This window comes from Hyaena hyaena, unplaced genomic scaffold, assembly GCF_003009895.1.
Source record: "Hyaena hyaena isolate Hyena2069 unplaced genomic scaffold, ASM300989v1 scaffold_90, whole genome shotgun sequence".
Taxonomy (NCBI): Eukaryota; Metazoa; Chordata; class Mammalia; order Carnivora; family Hyaenidae; genus Hyaena; species Hyaena hyaena.
Window position 1 is genome coordinate 756,239 of NW_024080722.1, and position 19,050 is coordinate 775,288.

Below are 19,050 nucleotides of genomic sequence, written 5' to 3' on the forward strand. Positions count from 1 at the left end.
AAAACAAATGCAAAGAGTACATGCCATGCAACACTATTTATGTGAAGTCCCATAGTAGGAATCACTCAGCTATAGTCATAGAAATCAGAACACTGGTTTCCTGTGTGGGGGAGAGTAGTGACTCAAAGAGGCACAGGAAAAAAATTACTGGGGGCATGGAGATATTCTGTATCTAAGTAAAGTGATTTTTACATATACATGTACATGTGTAAGAAAAGCCCCAATAAACTGTACATTTAAACTGCATGTGTTTTACTTTATGTAAATTGTACTTCAATTAAAAATAGGGGCACCTGGGTGGCTCAGTTGGTTAAGCGTCTGACTTCGGCTCAGGTCATGATCTCGCAGTCTGAGAGTTCCAGCCCCGGGTCGGGCTCTATGCTGACAGCCCAGAGCCTGGAGCCTGCTTCGGATTCTGTGTCTCCCTCTCTCTCTGACCCTCCCCATCGCATGCTCTGTCTCTCTCTGTCTCAATAATAAATAAACATAAAAAATTTTTGTAAAATGCAGTAGAAGGTTTGAAAAAAGCTCAAGGAAAGAAATGAACTTTAATGATCCTATTTTCTTTTCCTAAATGGGAGAAAATCTAGTCCCTTGGTAATGACAAAGAGAAGCTACTGGCTTATGAACTATTATGATTACAAGTATCTAATTCTTTCATCATCAAAAGAGAATGTGGTGACATCAGCATTCCCAGAAGAATGAAATAATAAGGAGGCAAACTGGGGAGGGCCAAAGAACCAGTACCAGGGTATCTGATTCATGATTTATCAAAGGTCTCAGAATGTCCTGCTTGAAAACTGTCTGCCCACTTGAGATTTTCCACATGTTTTCCCAAACCACCGTACCATAAATGTTGAGTCTCCAAGGAAGAAACTGTGTAAAAATACTGGATGATCTTAGGAAAACAAAAGGTAAGAGCTTGTCCTTAATTTCAGCCAAATCGAGCCACATTCAACTCCTTTTCTGCACACAATTTCATACAGCATAGACAATTTCATATTACATAGACAAAATTCATCCATAGGAGCTTTATAAACTTGATAGCTAAAATTCCAAGTCAAGGTGAAAATAATCTAAACATTATAGGTTAGCCTCTAGCCCATGTTTGGAATCAATTTTATATTCAAATACTTTTGAGGAGCATTATTTTATGCTGTTATCAGTCCTGTCACCTGTCTTGATGAACTTCATAATGCTATTTCACTAAAAATAAGTTCCTTCATAACTATATACCTCTTTAAAGTCCAAGTAAGTATTTTCACAATTATCTCTTTTCTCTGACACCCCCCTCTGTGAGTTAGGCTGGCAAGTGGCATTGGTATTTTTTCTTTTCTGTAGGAAAATCCCTGTGTAATCTAGAGAAGACAAATGAAGGTTATAAAATCTCTTGCATCAAGGCCAGCTTAGACAGCTAATGTCCTGGCTTTGGGCAGCTGGCTCCCATGCAAAGTGTCTCCACAGGCTTAAAACTCTATTTTCATATAGAGAGACATCCAAGGACCAGAGGTGCCTTAAATCCTAGCCAATATCTATTAAGTCATCTAGTTAAAGTCATGGAGAGTCATAATTCAACACAGCTTACTCTGTATTCATTGCACTATATTTAATCTACCTTTATCTGTTTCTTTTTCCTCTTAGGAAAGGATGAAATACAGAAGAAAAACAACTCAACTGTTACTACTTTTATTGTTTCTATGGGCTTTGCACAGACAGTATCATCCTAGGTAATTTTTAAAAATTAATGAATATTTTACTCTGGGGTTTGATAAAGATCTACTATGTCAGAAAGATGATAGGTTAACCCCCTGAATAAAATCAGCATCGAAATGTATCAATCCAACATACCCCAAAATATCCAACAGCATTTAACTGTGTCAACATAAACACAACCTTCAGCATAAAAGGTCTTAGTTTCTAATGGAAACAAAGCTAAACATAATTGTAGGCCCGTATGTGTGAGGACAAGCAATGTTAAGCCAACAAGACAGTAACCGTGTAATTAAGGCAGTTAGTAAATATTGGCGGAACTGCCATTTTTATTTTTATTTTTTTTTAATATTTTTTTATTTATTTCTAGGAGAGAGAGAGAGAGAGAGACAGCGTGAGCAGGGGAGGGTCAGAGAGAGAGAGAGATACAGACTCTGAAGTAGGTTCCAGGCTCTGAGCTGGCAGTCAGCACAGAGCCCGACGCGGGGCTCAAACCCACGAACCGCGAGATCATGACCTAAGCGAAAGTTGGACGCTTAACCGACTAAGCCACCCAGGCGCCCCGAAACTGCCATTTTTAAATAGGCAGCATCTTTTTAAAGAAACATCCCTAATATTGGTGACTTGTGGCACTATGTATGGTATTTGCCTTCTACATATTTACACAAGTAGAAAGATTTCATTGGCAATTAGCAAACTCCATGGTTTCAATGGTATTAAGTTTTTCTTTCATTTATAATGCAAAGAATTAGGTTTTCTTTTTTAAGACATAGTGTGTGAAGTCCTTAACTGTAGTGATTTTTTTTTATCATGTTCATTACTGTATCTCTGCAACCAATAATATATTTGACACATGGTCTGTATCTTAGTCCGTTTGATCTGCCGTAACAGAATACCATACACTGGATGGCTTATGAACACCAGAAATTCATTTCTCACAGTTCTGGAGGCTGAGAGGTCCAAAATCAAGGCACTGGTGGACTTGCTGTCCTGTTTCATAGACAGCCACCTTCTCACTATGTCCTTCGTGGTAGAAGGGACAAGGGAATTTTCTGTTATCACTTTTGTAAGTGATAATCACTGTTATCACTTTTGTAAGCACTAATTCCATTCATGGAGGGCTTTAACCTAATAACCCAATCATGTCTCAAAGGCCCTACTTCCTAATACCATCATGTTGGGGGTTAGAATGTCAACATTCAAATTTAAGGGAGACACAAATATTTTGTCCATATTATGTGTTCACTGAATATTTGGTAAGGTTAAGTAATAAAATGAACGGATTGCTGGAGTATAACTCCAGTCATCTTAAATATGGAAACTTTTTATGTAAGTTTAAAGTAATGTAATGCTTTTTGTTTACCCTAAGCACAAAGAAACTACTGAGGATATACCGGTGCTGGTAAGTCTTATTTACAAATATGCTATGACCTCTTCCTTAAGGATAAAACCCGTTGGAGGGCAGTGGAGTACCTGCAAGTCTTTGCTTCCTCCAGGCACGGTAAACCAAAGCAATTTTAGACACGTGTGTTGGAGATGCTCCTTTAAGGTCAGAGTACTAGAGCAGACTGGCGCAGTGCTATCTGTAATGGAGGACTTAGAAGTGGTTAGGGGAACCGTGTTACAGGAACCAGAACTCAGCTTCCAGGAAGCTTAGGTCTTTTAAAGCTCTGGAAAATCACACAGGAGAAAGTTTCAGCTAAAAGATTCTTGGGAGATTGTATTAACCACAGGCCACCTATAATTTCATGCCATCAGAATGTATGCAGAGAAGAAAACTTCCCCACAGATTGTGTAAGACCCAAACTCTTAATGAAGTGAAAGAAACTTCCTTTCTGATGCTTATTGTGTCCAAGGGCCTTGTCTCAGCTGGTTCTATGCTGTACAACACTCTCACTAAGACCAGGACTCTACATGTGGGTGGGCTGCTCTGTGAGTGAAAATAATATAATAAGATGGTTTTCAGGGGAGGGTATGTTTCCCCCATCCAGAGCCATGGCTAACAGGGGGCGGTAACTCTCAACCCCTGAAAACAGCAGGAAAACCAGTAGACAAAGGTGGAAATATGCAAGAAAGGTCTGCTGCAGCAGAGCCTGGAAGAAAGAATGAATTAAAGTATTTTCTGGTAAAATGTACACAATGCAACACAATCTGACAACCATTCCATCCTTAATATCAGCTCTTCTTCGCATCAGGATTCTATAGCCTTAACACACTAATACTCAGTATCCAAATGCTTTGCTGTCAATGAGCCGGGTACCTGTGTAGAAGGCTATGTCTCAATCACACCCTGGACACTGAGTGCTTCTATCAGTGTACACAGGCACAAAGATGGACTTATGACATATGACTCAGCTCCACAGCTGCCCCTCGTTAACTCAGCCCAGGATCAACTCTCCAAAGATATGCTAGCCCAGGTGCCATTAGAGTTTATGGCAAGGAGGAAGTAAGGACTCTGGCTAACTGTTAGTCTTTCCACCTGGTATGTGACTATGGATGAGAGAATAATAACTCTTTGTGCCTCAGTTTCCTTGTCTAGTAAAATGAGGATAATAACAATAACAATAACAGTACCTATATCATAGGGGTAGATTAAATTAGATAATACTCAGGAAAGTATTCCGTAAGTGTTAGCTATTAATGAAAGGAATCTAATCTCACCTAGTAGGTTAGGGAATACTTCCCTTAGGTGAGGATATTTAAAATAAGACGTATAGGGCACCTGGGTGGCTCAGTCAGTTAAGTGTCTGACTTCCACTCAGGTCATGATCTCACAGTCTGTGAGTTTGAGCCCTGCATCAGGCTCTGGGCGGACAGCTCAGAGCCTGGAGCCTGCTTCAGATTCTGTGTTTCCTTCTCTCTTTGTGGCCCTCCCCTGCTCATGCTCTGTCTCTCTCTCTCTTGAAAATAAAATAAACACATAAGACCTAAAGGCTGTTTGGGAATTAGCTGGTTGAAGTGTGGCTTGTTTAAGGAAACTTAAAAAGGCCAGTGAGCGGGGCGCCTGGGTGGCTTAGTCAGTTAAGCATCCGACTTTCACTTAGGTCATGATCTCGCGGTTCGTGGGTTCGAGCCCCACGTCGGGCTCTGTGCTGACTGCCAGCTCAGAGCCTGGAGCCTGTTTCAGAGTCTGTAACTCCCTCTCTCTCTGACCCTCCCCTGCTCACGCTGTCTCTCTCTCTCTGTCTCTCCTAGAAATAAATAAAACATTAAAAAAAAATTAAAAAAAAAAAAAAAAGGCCAGTGAGTCTGGAACATTCTAATTGAGGGGCCAAGTAGGAAAAATGGCTGGAACAGGGTGAAGGGTCAGATCATGCAGAATGTTATGGCCATATAAGGGGTGTGGACATGATCCTTAGGCCAATGGAAAGGCATTGAATGCTGTTAAACAATAATAACATGGGAGCCCTGGAGCTTCAGAAACATGATAGAGGAAGCAGAGTGGACATATGGAGAATGGGTTGAAAAGGGCCAGAACAAAGACAGGCAGAGAGGGTATCACAGTGTTAATTTGGGATGGGAATATGGAGGTTCATTATACTATTCTCTTTCAGCCTGCATACCTTTGACATTTTTCATGCTACAAAGTCTTGGTTAAAGTGTACAGACAGTAAGACCAATTAGCAGATGATTGCAGTAGCCCGGGTAAGAGATGACCATGACTTGGAGTCATGTGGTGGAAGAGAATGAAGATAAGGAGTGGATGTGAGCGATGTTTTGGAGGTAAAACCAGCAGGGTTTAAAGACAGATTTGAAGTTGGGATTTAGAGAGTGCTCTGAGTGTAGAATGATTCACACACTTCTGGCTTGCCAATCCACGTGGATCCAGTGAGATAAGGCAACATTTGAACAGGACCTACTTTGGGGAAGTCATGATGACTTTCACACTGAGCATCTTCATCTTGTGGTATCTGTGCAAACTTCAAGCAGGAGACTTCAGAACACAGTTGGATGTCTGAGTCTTAAATTCCCGGGAGAAGTCTAATTGCACATACAAATTTGAAGCCACAAGAAAATGCCCGCAAGCATGTCAATTGATCAAATAGAAAACCTAGGAAAAATCTCTCAGAATAATTCTCAAATCAGGGCTCCTGAGAAGCCAGAATATTTAAGGCTAAACTTAGACAGATAGGAGGGAGCTATTTCCAGTACAATAGAGGGGGGAAAATCAATACTCTAGATAAATTTGGAGGCAAGGTGGCAGAAAATTGAGGGAGGGTTCATGTGATACTGCTATTTCTCTATCAGTGAGAAGAAGGAGAATGAGCACTGTAGAAACACACAAAGACTTCTGGGCAGCACAGAGACTAAGTCAAGGTTAGAAATCATGATTTTCCATGCCACTACCATCAAAGTTCATCATCGCTCTTCTTATTGCTCCATGCTTATCTTGCATTTTACATCATATCATCATGAAGCCTTTGATTTGGTAGACATTCAATTATCTCAAGCTCAACCAGATATAGTGTGATTCTTTGCATTATTTCTTCTGCTAGGTCTGTGAACAGTCCATCAAAGGAATTAAAGCTATCAGACTGGTTTTCTCCCAGGTAAGAACTCCAAATCAAACACAGTTTGGGCAGCAGTTGGATCTTTGATTACATTTTTAAAAATAAGCGGTGTCCCAATGGACATTAAGGCTCACCTCCTCCATAATAGAGAGTAGAGATGACAGAAACCCAGTAGCCCTAATGTTATGGCAGGTCAAAATGTGAAGGGTGTATGTTTGATCATTTGGTGGATTCTCCTCATTTCGCCAATGAGGGAACCAAAGCCAAATAGATGGGACAGATAGATGGGTCATCTGGACTTCACACTTTAATACAACAGCTTTCCACTGGCTTCTCTGCCTGCCTCTCCTTACTGGACGTACCTGTCTTTCTCCCTGGTGCTACAGGGCTTCAGTGCTTGTCTGAATTAAAACTTTGAAAGGAGACATCTAGCCAAGATCATGATTGGATAATGGCCCATGACCCATCCTCCTACGACATTATAACTTTTATCAGATCTAACCAGGACACATAAAGCACACTGATTATTTAAAAAAAACAATTTCATACAAAGAATTGTTAACTAATATGAAGTTGTTAACTAGGTACCTGTAAAGTCTGAAAAGAGAATTCTAAGGTGTCATGCAGGCAACAACCACAGGAAGTAACTATTTTCCCTAGGGCCCAAGAAACAGAAGTAAGAGGCCAAAATTATTAAACCCTAGAAACTTGGAGAGCTTAAACTCAGTAGGCTTAAGACACATTCACTTGGTGCTAGTACCACCAAGCTCCAGAAAAGCCTCTTGGAACAAGGAGCCAGACCTCTAGGGAGGGGCACAGTGAGGCTGGGTTTGCCAGTGCTGGAAAAGCTGAAATCTGGATCCAGATGGAATTGTATCTCGGTGGTGGAGTCTTACAGGGGAGGCAGGCAAGGAGCCCCCAGGAAACAGGAAAGAGCAAGTTCCTTCTTCCCCCAGGCTTGTAATTTTCCTCGAGTGCCCTCTGTTAGCAGAGCCTAACAGGGTGCCTGCTGGCAAGGGAGAGATGTGGTTTGCAGAGTCCTGGCTCAGTATAACAAAGCCCGCTATAGTGCGGTGGGTTTAGTCATGAAAGATGTTAGGTTAATAACTGGCACAGGATCCCGCTCACGAGACAAGTAAGGCATATCCTTGTAACTCAGCATGATGATTCATCATAAACAATTGAACAAAGGAGAAAACCATATAATCATTTACTCAGATTCCAAATTGGCAACCGATAAAATTCAGTTTCCACTGCATTTTTTGGGGGGGCTTAATATAAATTTATTTCCTCCCACTTCTGAAGGCTAGAAGTGGAAGGTCAAGGTGTAGAAAGTTTGGTTTACCCTGAGGCCTCTCTCCTGGGCTCTCCTGTCCTCACTGGGACTTTCCTCTGTGCACCAGCATCTGCAAGCATCCATGGTATCTCTTCTTTTTTTAAGGACACCAGTCCTATTGAATTTGGGCCCTGCCCTTATGACCTCATTTAACCTTAATTACCTCTCTGAAGCCCCTGTCTCCAAGTAGCCACAGTGGGGATTAAGGCTTCAACATATGAATTTGGGGGAAACAGCGTTCAGTCCATAACAGGTTCTGAAATAGTTAATAGAATCTTTTTTTTTTTTAAGTTTATTTATGTATTTTGAGAGAGACAGAGACAGCATGAGTTGGGGAGGGGCAGAGAGAGAGGGAGACAGAAAATCCCAAGCAGGCTCCACACTGTCGGCACAGAGCCTGATGTGAGGTTCACACCCACAAAACCAAGAGATCATGACCTGAGCCGAAACCAAGAGTTGGACACTTAACTGACTGAGTCACCCAGGTGCCCCAATAGAATCTTTTTCTTCCAACAGTACATCAATTCTCATTCTGTTTTCATTCTTTTCCTTGATGACCATCAAGGTTAAATACCTTTTCACATGAATATTGGCCACTTGGATCTTTACTTTTGTAAAATGTCAGTTTCTATCTGTGGGTCTCCTTTCCGCTTTCTTGTTAATGTCCTTGGATGCAGAAAATTTTTCTGCTGAAGTCTAATTTACCTAATTTTTTTTCTTCTGATGACTGTGCTTTAGGTGTCACATCTAAGAAATGATTGCCAAATCCAAAATCATGAAAATTTACTGTAGTTTTCTTCTAAGAGTTTTATCATTTTTGCTCTTATATTTAAGTCTTTGATCCATTTTGAATTAATGTTTACAGTGGGAGATAAGAGTCCAACTTCATTTTTTTAAATGTGGATATCCATTTGTCCCAGCACAATTTGTTGAGAACACTATTTTTCCCCACTGAATGGTCTTGGCACCTTTTATTTAAAATTAACTGATCAGAGTTGTATGGGTTTTCTACATACTCAGTTCTATTCCTTTGATCTATATATGTCTATCCTTATGCCAATAACACACTGTTTTGATTATTGTATCTTTGCAGTAAGTTTTGAAATCAGGAAGTATGAATCCTCCAATTTTGTTTTTCTTTTTCAAGATTGTTACGGCTATTTGGGGTCCCTTACAACTCCTTATGAATTTTAGGCTCAGTTTATGCCTTTCAGCAAAAATAATCAAATTTAATTTAATTTAATTAATTAAATTGGCAGTAAGAAAATTGATAGTATATTAGCTTCCCAGGGCTGCTGTAACAAATTGCCAAAACTGTGTGACTTGAAACAACATAAATTAATTTTTTCACAACTCTGATGTCCAGAAATCCAAAATCTTTTTAAAAATTTTTTTTTTAACATTTATTTATTATTGAGAAACAGAGAGAGAAGAGCATGAACAGGGGAGAGGCAGAGAGAAGGGGAGCCACAGAATCCAAAGTAGGCTCCAGGCTCTGAGCTGTCAGCACAGAGCCCGACGTAGGGCTCGAGCCCACAAACTGTGAGATCATGACCTGAGCTCAAGTCAGTCGCTTAACCGACTGAGCCACCCAGGCACCCCCAGAAATTCAAAATCAAGGTGTCAGCAGGCCATGTTTGTTCCCTTTAAAGCCCAAGAGAAGAATTCTTCCTGCCTCTTGAAGCCTCTGGTGGCCCCAGGCATTCTTTGGCTTGTGAAAGCTCAGCTCCAGTCTCCCCCTTTGTCTTTACATGGCCTTGTCTGTATCTCTCCTCTATATGCCCTTTTATCTTCTTAAAAGAACACCTGTTATTGGATTCACAAGCCAAATCTAATTCAGAATGACCTCATCATAATTAATTGCATCTGCAAAAGACATTATTTCTAAATAAGGTAACATTCTAAAATTCCAAGTGGATTTGAATGGGTGGGGAAGGGGTTACTATTCAACACACTCCATGTAGGAATTGCCTTGAATCAGTAGCTCACTTTGGGGCACTTTAACTTTGCCATCTTAACAATGTTAAGTTTCCAATCCATAAACATGGATGTCTCTCCATTTATCTAGGCCTTCTTTAATCTTTTTCAATAATGCTTTGTAGTTTTCATTGTACCAATCCTACACCTCCTTTGGTTGTGTGTATTCCTAAATATTTTATTCGTTTTGTTCCTTTGTAAATAAAAATGTTTCTTAATTTTATTTTCCATACACATTTCTAGTGTATGGAAACATCAATGATTTTTGCATGTTGATGTTGTGTCCTGCAACAATTACTAGTTCTAATAGTTGGCTGTGGTTGTGTTTTGTTTTTTTTTTTTTTTTGGTAGATTGCTTAGAATTTTCTGTTAGTAGAGATAGTTTTACTTCTTCCTTTCCAATTTAGATATCTTTTATTTCCTTTTCTTGCCCAACTGCCCTAAACCTCCAGTACATTGTTAAAAGGAAGTAGATAAAACAGACAGCCTTGTCTTGTTCCTGATTTTAGGGGCAAAGCTTTCAGTCTCTCAAAAATAAGTATGATGTCAACGGTGAGTTTTACATAAGATGCCCTTTATCATGCAGAGGAATTTCCCTTCTATTCCTAATTCGTTGGGTATTTTTATCATGCAGTATTGTGGGAATTTTGTCGAATGCCTTTTCTGCATCAATTAAGATGATCATGTGGTTTTTCCTTCCATTTTATTAATATGGTGTTTTACACTGATTGGTATTTGTATAGTTTTGTCTTGCTTTGTTTTGTTTTTGGTATTTGTAGGTTGAACCAGCTTGCATTCCTGGAATAAATCTCACTTCAGATTTTAATATGCTGCCAGATTCAGTTTATAAATATATTGTTGAGGATTTTTGCATCTTTATTCATAATTGATATTGGTCTAAAGTTTTCTTGAGGTGTCTTTTCCTGGCTTTTGTAATTCTGACCACATAGAATGAGTTAGAAAATGCTCTCTCCTCTTCAATTTCTTTGGAAGACTTTGAGAATGATTGGTATTGATATGTTAAATATTTGGTAGAATTCACCAGCCATCTGGTCCTGGGCTTTTCTTTGTTGGGAGATTTTTGATTACCAATTCAATTCTTTTCATTTATTCTACTGCCTTGTTCCAGGTCTATTAAATTTTTCTATTTCTTTTTGGTAGTCTGTGTGTTTCTAGGAATTTGCCCATTTTATCTATGTTATCTACTAAGTTTGTGTACAGTTGCTCATAGCATCCTCTTATAATGTTTTTTCTATCTGTAAGGTCTGTAGTAATGTCCTCAATTCCATTCCTGATTTTAATAATTGGAGTCATTTCTGGATTTTTGGTTTTGGTCAATCAAGTTAAAGATTTGCCAATTTTACTGATATTTTCCAATAACCAATTTTTGGCTTCATTAATTCTATCATGTTTTTCATTTCCTCTATGTTAGCCATCTCTGCTCCAGTACTTATTATTTCTTCCTTCTTCTTGTTTAGGGTTTAGTTTGCTACTTTTTTCTAGGTCCTTAAGGTGGAAGTTTTGGTTATCAATATGATATCTTTCTTCTTGTTTAATACAGATGTTTACTGCTATACATTTCCTTATGAGTACTGCTTTTCACTGCATCCCATAAGTTTTAGTATGTTGTATTTTCATTTTTATTCCTCTCAATGTATTTTCTGATTCCCTTTGTGGTTTTTATCTTTGACCCATTGGTTGTTTAAGAGTGTTTTAATTTCCATTTATTTGTGAACTTTCCAGATTGCCTTCTGTTAATAATTTCATTCCACTGTCAGTGGAAAAGAGAGTTTGTATGTTTCCAACCATTTTAAGTTTACTGAGATTTGTATTATGGCCTAACGTATGATCTATCTTGGAAAATATCTCATGTGTATTTGAGAAGAATATGTATTCTGTTGTTGATTAAAATGTTCTATGTGTGTCTGCTCAAGTCTGTGATTGAAATCCTATGGCAAGTTTTTTTTTGTTTTGTTTTGTTTTGTTTTTTAATTTCAACTATCATACTTCTCAGCTCCAGAATTTCTATTTGGTTCCTTTTTATAATTTCTATCTCTTTATTCACATTCTCTGTTTGTTAAGCCCTTTGTTCTCCTGATTTCCTTTAGTTCTTTTTCCATGGTTTTCTTTGGCTCTTTCAGCTTATTTAAAATAGTTGATTTAAAGTCTTGTTCTAGTAAGCCCAATGTCTGGGCTTCTCCAGGGACAGTTTTTGTTAATTCTTTTCCCCTGTCAATGGACCATACATTCTTGTTTCCTTGCATGCCTCATAATTTTTAGTTGAAAACTAGGCATTTTGGATATTATAATGTGGTCACTTTGGAATTCAGATTCTTTTGCCTCCTCAGAGTTTGTTGTTCTTGCTTGCTGTGGATTGTAGTTATTTGTCCGTTTGACGACTTTTCCAGACTATTTTTAAAGACTGTATTCTTTGTCTTGTTGGGTCTGAGAGATCCCTGTTCCTTTAGCTTGTCATCAGCTAGTGGTTTGTTAGAGATATCCTTAAATACCTGGAGCCATGGTGGTGATGGTGGTGATTGGAGGGTTATTGGAGGAGGAAGAGGAGGAGGGGGAGGGGAAGGAGGAGGAAGAAGAGGAAGAAGGGAAGGAGAGGAAACGGAAGGGAAGGGAAGGGAAGGGGTGAAAAAGAACCCTCTTACAGTCTTTGAAGATTGGCTCTGTGTTTGGGCCCTCCTTCAACACAGCTGATCTGTTTACAACTCTGCCTTAGCCTTCACTTCCTGCTTGCACTGAGTCTAAATATCAGCCAGAGGTGAAAGTTTAGGATCTTCAGGGATCTTTTCTGAGCATGTAACCTGCCCTGAACATGTGCATGGATTTCTTAATTCCTCATTATACAAGGGATCTTGTCCAAAGCCTTTACTTTTCAAAGAACTCTCTTCCAATTTTTTTTCCTCCAAGACTTTCAGCATATCTAGTGTTTATTCCAACTGTAATTTCTTGCTTCAGGTGGCAGGGGCTTGTTCCTTTTTAAAATGGTTTCAAGAATTTCCCTCTACTTAGCCACTTTTCCATTTTGAGAGAGTTCTGAGTTAAGTGAAACAAAAGGAAGCACTAAGAGTCCAATCCTTTGGGGAACTCTCAGGTCAAAATGGAGAACCATATTTCCTTTGGAATTAGATCCACTCTTCTCCATCCCAAAGCAGATACTCAAACTGAGAACATGGTTTGCTGTTTTCAACACCACTGCCATACTGGGAGCAAGTTGGTGCAAGACTAAGTTAAAATACCACAGTTTTCCTTCTATTATGTTGAGTCTTTTTTTTTTTTTTTAACTTTTGTTTGATTGCTCTAAATTTTTGGCTACCTTCCAGAGTTCTAACAAAGTTGATTCTGACAGTATGCAGTAATATTAGCACTGGTAGCATTTTAGATTATGAACCTAGGAAGATCATTTTTCAAAATATGGTCTCTGAAAATAATTATAGTCAAAAAGCCCAAGACCAGGAGATTTTGTCCAAAATATAAGAGATAATGATATTTTAGACTTTGGGTGACATTGTAACTGTGTCCTCAAAGATCTTGGAATCACAGTATAATGAATCTGTACATGTACTTTTGTAATGATCTGGCCATTTCTGGCAAGCTGTTTCTCTAGTTTATCATAACCATCAAGGCTTTGAGTTAGGCATAAAGAAATGCCGCAGAGGCTTTATACATTAGTAACATCTACTACAGTTTTATTAAAAGGTATCTTGTTAATAATTCTTATGTCTTTCTTACAGTCAATCCATGAACCTGACCACCACCAACTGGTCAGCTCCAGTTGTGTGGCATGGCACTTTCAATGAAGAAATATTGGAACACTATTATGCAAAGCATAAAATTACCATGGGGTTGACTGTGTTTGCCGTAGGAGGGTAGGTACTGCCAAATATCCTTTACATTCAAGCTTTTCATTATAGAAAATAGGAGATTATCAATTATCATGCCTCAAGAATCTAGAAAAAATGGAACAGAATAAAGCCAAAGTCAACGGAAGTAAAGAAATAGTAAAGATGAAAACAGAAATCCATGAAACTAAAAACAGAAAAGCCATAGAGTAAAATCAAAGAATCAAAAAGCTGGTTCTTTGAAAAAAAATCAATAAAATTCACAATCATCCAGGGATGAACAAAGAAGCCAATATAATTAAGCAGAAATGCCCATGCAAGTGTGAAAGACCGTGGCCATGACTTTGTGGATATGTAGGGAAAGACTTTCATAAATGATGCTGGAGAAAGTTGACGTCGGCATGGAAAAACCACAATTGCACCTCTCTGTGGCATACCATACACAAGCATATACAAACATAATTCTCAGGTAGTTTAAAGACTCAAACTTAAAGGGCAAACCGCAGTATATCTTCATGAAATCAAGACAGAAAAGGATTTCTTCATCAAGATACAGAAAATACTAATCATAAAGGAAGAGGTTGATAATGTGACCGTACTGAAATTAACTTTACCTAAGAAAACATCAGGAAAACCCAAACTGAGGGCCATTCTACAAAATACCTGATCAGTACTCTTCAAAATGGTCAGGATCATGAATGACAAGGAGAGAAATGGAGACAGACTGGAAGAGCTTAGTGAGACATAATGACTAAATGTAATGTGTACTCTGGATTGGATCTTGAAAACTAGAAGGCCATTAGGGGCAAAACTGGTGAAATAAAAATAAAATCTGTGGTTAAGTTATAGTATTTAACCACTGATAATTTCCTAGTTTTGACAAATGTACTATGGTTATATAAGATACTAACATTAGGGGAAGATGCATAAAATGTATATGGGAACTCTGTATAATACATTTGCACCTATTCCATAAATCTAATGTCATTCCAAAATAGAAAGTTTTCAAAAACTTGAAAAAAAAAATAAGTTTGCCATTGTAGTGAAAGTGCCTGATGATAATCTTTTTTTCTTGTAAATACCTGACATTAAACTTTTGATTACTGAGGCACCCACTTCAAAGACATCCAACTCAAATAAACATGTTGCGGGCTGTGACCTGATTGGTCACCAGCTAAACAACTAGGTAAAGAGCCAGGTTGGCCCTCCTGTGAAATTCCCCTTTTAGAAAGGCCTGGGTAACCTATGTAACTGACCACTTGAGGGACCCCATATTTTCCTTCCTGCACTTTCATTTCTGCTCTTAGGTTTCAAATTCTGCAATAATGAGTGGAGTTGTGAAAGCCTTGGCACCCCATCCCCCAGCCTAATAAAAGCAGAACCCCCAAGGACTAGCCCCTTCTTTCTCCTTACCTAAGACCTCACTCTGTGGCCCTGTGCTTACTTTGTACCCTCCAGGACTTGTAAGAAACCTCATTTTCTCAAAGTTTTCTGATGGTTGTTGCTGAGGAGCATCTTGTAAGTGTGGGCTGGTCCAGCCACAACATTGGCTGGTAGGGGAAATGTCCGTGGGGGGGTCTCACCACAAGTAGCAGGGGCCCACATGAGTCCCAGGCATTCTTGGCCAATAGAATTACTATCAAAGGCTAAGACCAATACAAAACAGCCCTATTTGTACCATACACAAAAATTAATTCAAATGGATACCTGACTTAACTGTGAAAGTTAAAACAATAAGGCAACTAGAAGAAAATATAGGAGCATATGTTCACTACTGTGAGGAGACCATGATTTCTGAAACATGGCACAAGAAGCACTAACCATTAAAAAAATGTGGATGAATTGTATTTCTTTGTATCTGAGTTGCTAGCTTCCAACTCAGTAGAATATTTTAAGAGGTATTTTTCATAATTTATCTTGCTTTAATTATTAAATTACCATAACTCAGATATTCCAAACTAGAAAGTTTTCTCCCAACTCCATCTGCTATGTTTCTTAAAACTTAGATCAATATCTAGAACTTATTTTTAATGATTATATAAATATTATTTGAAGCAGAGGCATGTATGATTGAATTTACTGAGGCCATTTGTTACTCAGAGGATCTTTCACTGGCTGGAGAGACCGGAAATGAGAAAGTTTTGTTTTCTAATCCAGCAAGCTTGGCACCATACTGAAGGCCACAAGGCAAAATAAGACAGTGCAGATAGTACGGGTACTGACCATGCTGCCTCTGACCTTTTCTGCATCACTGACTCCTCATAAATTCCTCCTCATAAAGCAATCCACACACATCAATCACTGCTCGTGCAAGGACCCAAGACCTTCTTGCCTACAATCCCCAACACAAGTTCCTACTTCTCCGATAACCCTTAAGACTCTGGCAACGGGGCTCTGTGCCATTTACTGATCTCACCATATTTCATTCTCCCTCGTGAAGAAGTCCTCTTTTCTCATGATCCACAGAACCCCATTAGAGAGAGGAAAGGCAGATAATTTCACTTTCTTTTACACTACTTAAATATAACTCAAGAAGTGCATCTAATATTTAGTTTGCCTACTAGCATTTCTGGACAAACTACGGCCAGTGTAACTTAAGTAGTATGCGTTCCACTGCAATGGAAGACAAAGAACTTAATCATTTCTTGTTTACTTCACAGATACATTGACCACTATTTGAGGGAATTTATATTATCTGCAGATACGTTTTTTATGGTTGGCCATAAAGTCATAATTTATGTCCTGATAGACAACTTCTCCAGGATGCCTTGGATACAGCTGAGTCCCCTCCGTACAATCAAAGTGTTTGAAATTAAGCGAGAGAAGAGATGGCAAGATGTCAGCATGATGCGCATGAAGACTATTAGTGAACATGTTGTAGATCATATCCAACATGAAGTCGACTTTCTCTTCTGCATGGATGTAGATCAAGTCTTCATAAGGAAATATGGCGTGGAGACTCTAGGGGAGTCAGTAGCTCAGTTACATGCTTACTGGTACAAGGCAGATCTGATAAATGTGCCATATGAAAGAAGTGAGTTATCAGAAGCATATATACCTCTTGGCATGGGAGATTTTTATTACCATGCTGCTGTATTTGGTGGCACTCCTACCCAAGTTCTCAATATTGCCAGGGAGTGCTTAAAAGGAATCATGAATGACAAGAAAAACAGCATTGAAGCAGTATGGCATGATGAAAGCCACTTAAATAAGTATTTTTTTCTCCATAAACCTGCTAAGCTCTTATCACCTGAATATTGCTGGGATTCTACTAGAACAGGTATTATTAATATTCATAATATCAAACTCTCTTGGGCTAAAAAGGATTATAAAAATCTTAGAGTTAAATTGTAGTTTTATAGCACTTCAGATATCTGAAAATAAGAGCATCATTTTTGTCTTATTCCTTGGGAAATTAGCACTTGATAAATTTTAGCACTAAAAAAATCACTAGCAACATGGCAAGACCACCAACATGGCGTACTCATACTTCTCATATTTATTTTGAATTGTATAAGATGGACTCTAGCAGTGGCAAAATGAATGTATTGACATTAGATGGAGACACAGTGATTTCATATCCTGTGTCAATGTTGAGGAAATATTATTTGTTGGATTACATTGAACAAAATAGAATCTGCCACAAGAAAATGAAATCTGAAATATTTTCATTGATCTATGTAGACACACATTTCTCATACTGCTTAAGAAAAGGGACTGTCAGGGTGCTTGGGTGGCTCAGTCAGTCCAACTCTTGATTTCAGCTCAGGTCATGATTCCAAGGCTCACATCAAGCTCTGTGCTGAGCATGGATCCTACTTAAGATTCTCTCTCTCTCTCTCTCTCTCTCTCTCTCCCTCTCCCCCCTCCCTCCCTCTGCCTCTTCTCCATCTCTCTTTCAAATAAAATTAAATTTAAAAAATAAATAAAATAACATAAAAATAAAAAAGAAAGGGGATTATCTAGAGGTGTGGATAAGAAGTCACTTGCAACTATAATAATATCCTGTCTATGCAAAATTTTAAAGATTTAAAGCTGCCATCAGATGGATGGATCATTACTTTGGAAACTCAGTCATTCAAAAAGAGCTATACATTTTAAAACTACAAAATTGTTTTGTTATAAAAACTAAAAGAAAATTGAAAAGATACAGAGAAAATTGAAGTTCCCTCCTTTACTCTCCCTTTGAAAATTTATCCCTCAATATTCCGTTTATATGCATTTATATACCCACCACATGAGTACCCATACCTACACACACACACACACACACACAGCCACACCACATGAATACACACACAGCCACACTTATACTTTATACAAATTGATTTATATCATACACATGCACACATACAGGCACACACAAAGATTTTATCACTAGTAAGGATCCAGTTCGGAAAACAGATACTACTATCCTTGGTATTTTAAACAGTGGAGATTTAACACAGGGAACTGGACATACAAAAGAGGTCATAACAGAGCTGAGGGTCACACAAGGGAGAGTGAAGCAACCCATAATTTTTATTTTTTAATTTTTTTTAGTGTTTGTTTATTTTGGAGAGAGAGAGAGACAGAATGTGAGTGGGGGAGGAGCAGAGAGAGAGGGAAACACAAAATACAAAGCAGGCTCCAGGCTCTGAGCTGTCAGCACAGAGCCCGACGTGGGGCTTGAACTCACAAACTGTGAGACCATGACCTGAGCAGAAGTTGGGCGTTTAACTGGCTGAGCCACCCAGGCGCCCCTATTTTTTATTTTAATGAAGGCAATAGGACTCCTAAGGCTGAAGGAAAAATTGTAGAATGTCCACAAAGAGCCAGAACCTAGCATGAGCTGCCTGGCATGAGTGGAGACAAAAAAAGAGGAGTCCTAGTCACTGCTAAGGATGTCACCCAAAGGAGATAGAGACAGACAGAGACAAGAAAGAAATACAGAGACTTTTCTCCTTCTCCTATCCTGTCTGCCTGTGTTTCCAGTAGTAGGACGCAATGGAGTCTGGGAAATGCAGATCCCTGCCACACTGAGTGGAAGTGTGGGGAAAATGAGATAGAAATCTGAGAGTAAAAAGACAAATGGCTACCATGGTCCATCCATGTTGCTACAGAGCTCCCATCTTCCTCCTCCCAACTCCCATAAAATGACTTCATGTTTCTACATTGCAAAACTCAACCAACTTTTGTATAAATAAGTTATCACACCCAAAGGGGTAAAACACAAACTACCACCTGACATAGTTTCCCTCATCATGTCCCAGAATCCAGGATGATGTGAGGTCCTCTCCCTCAGGACTATATGTGGCTCTTCATTGTTTGGTGAACTCTGATCTAAATTGTAAAGAAAAGAATAACCAATGCTCCTCATTTAGAAAAAAAGAAATGTAGTAAGAGAAGGAAAAAGGGAAAATAATTGGTTAACATATAAAAAGGTATATTTATATGATAATGTATACTTATGTTTATAATATAAATATAAGAAAAATATACATGTCTGCTGCAGTTCTCATTTCTGTATCTGATTCCAAGGTCAAGTTCATATTGATCACTCCTTTCTTTTGCCACCCATTCCACATTCCTTACCTTCTGCTGGAAGCTCAGCTGAACAGGGTTCTTTACCAGGGAGATGACATAAAGCTTCTCCTTGTAGAATCTGAGTCTTTAGTGGGTC

General features: G+C 38.7%; 1 protein-coding gene across 1 annotated transcript; it reads left to right on the forward strand.

Annotated features, from left to right (window-relative positions):
• The first annotated feature begins 722 nt into the window (after nucleotides 1-722).
• Nucleotides 723-17,151, forward strand: LOC120233405 (N-acetyllactosaminide alpha-1,3-galactosyltransferase-like). Its single transcript, XM_039234610.1, has 6 exons — nucleotides 723-914; nucleotides 1,642-1,727; nucleotides 3,080-3,112; nucleotides 6,207-6,260; nucleotides 13,281-13,415; nucleotides 16,049-17,151. Exons 1-6 carry the CDS (start codon nucleotides 894-896, stop codon nucleotides 16,740-16,742), a joined length of 1,023 nt encoding a protein of 340 aa, XP_039090541.1. The 5' UTR covers nucleotides 723-893; the 3' UTR covers nucleotides 16,743-17,151.
• The last annotated feature ends 1,899 nt before the right edge of the window (nucleotides 17,152-19,050 follow it).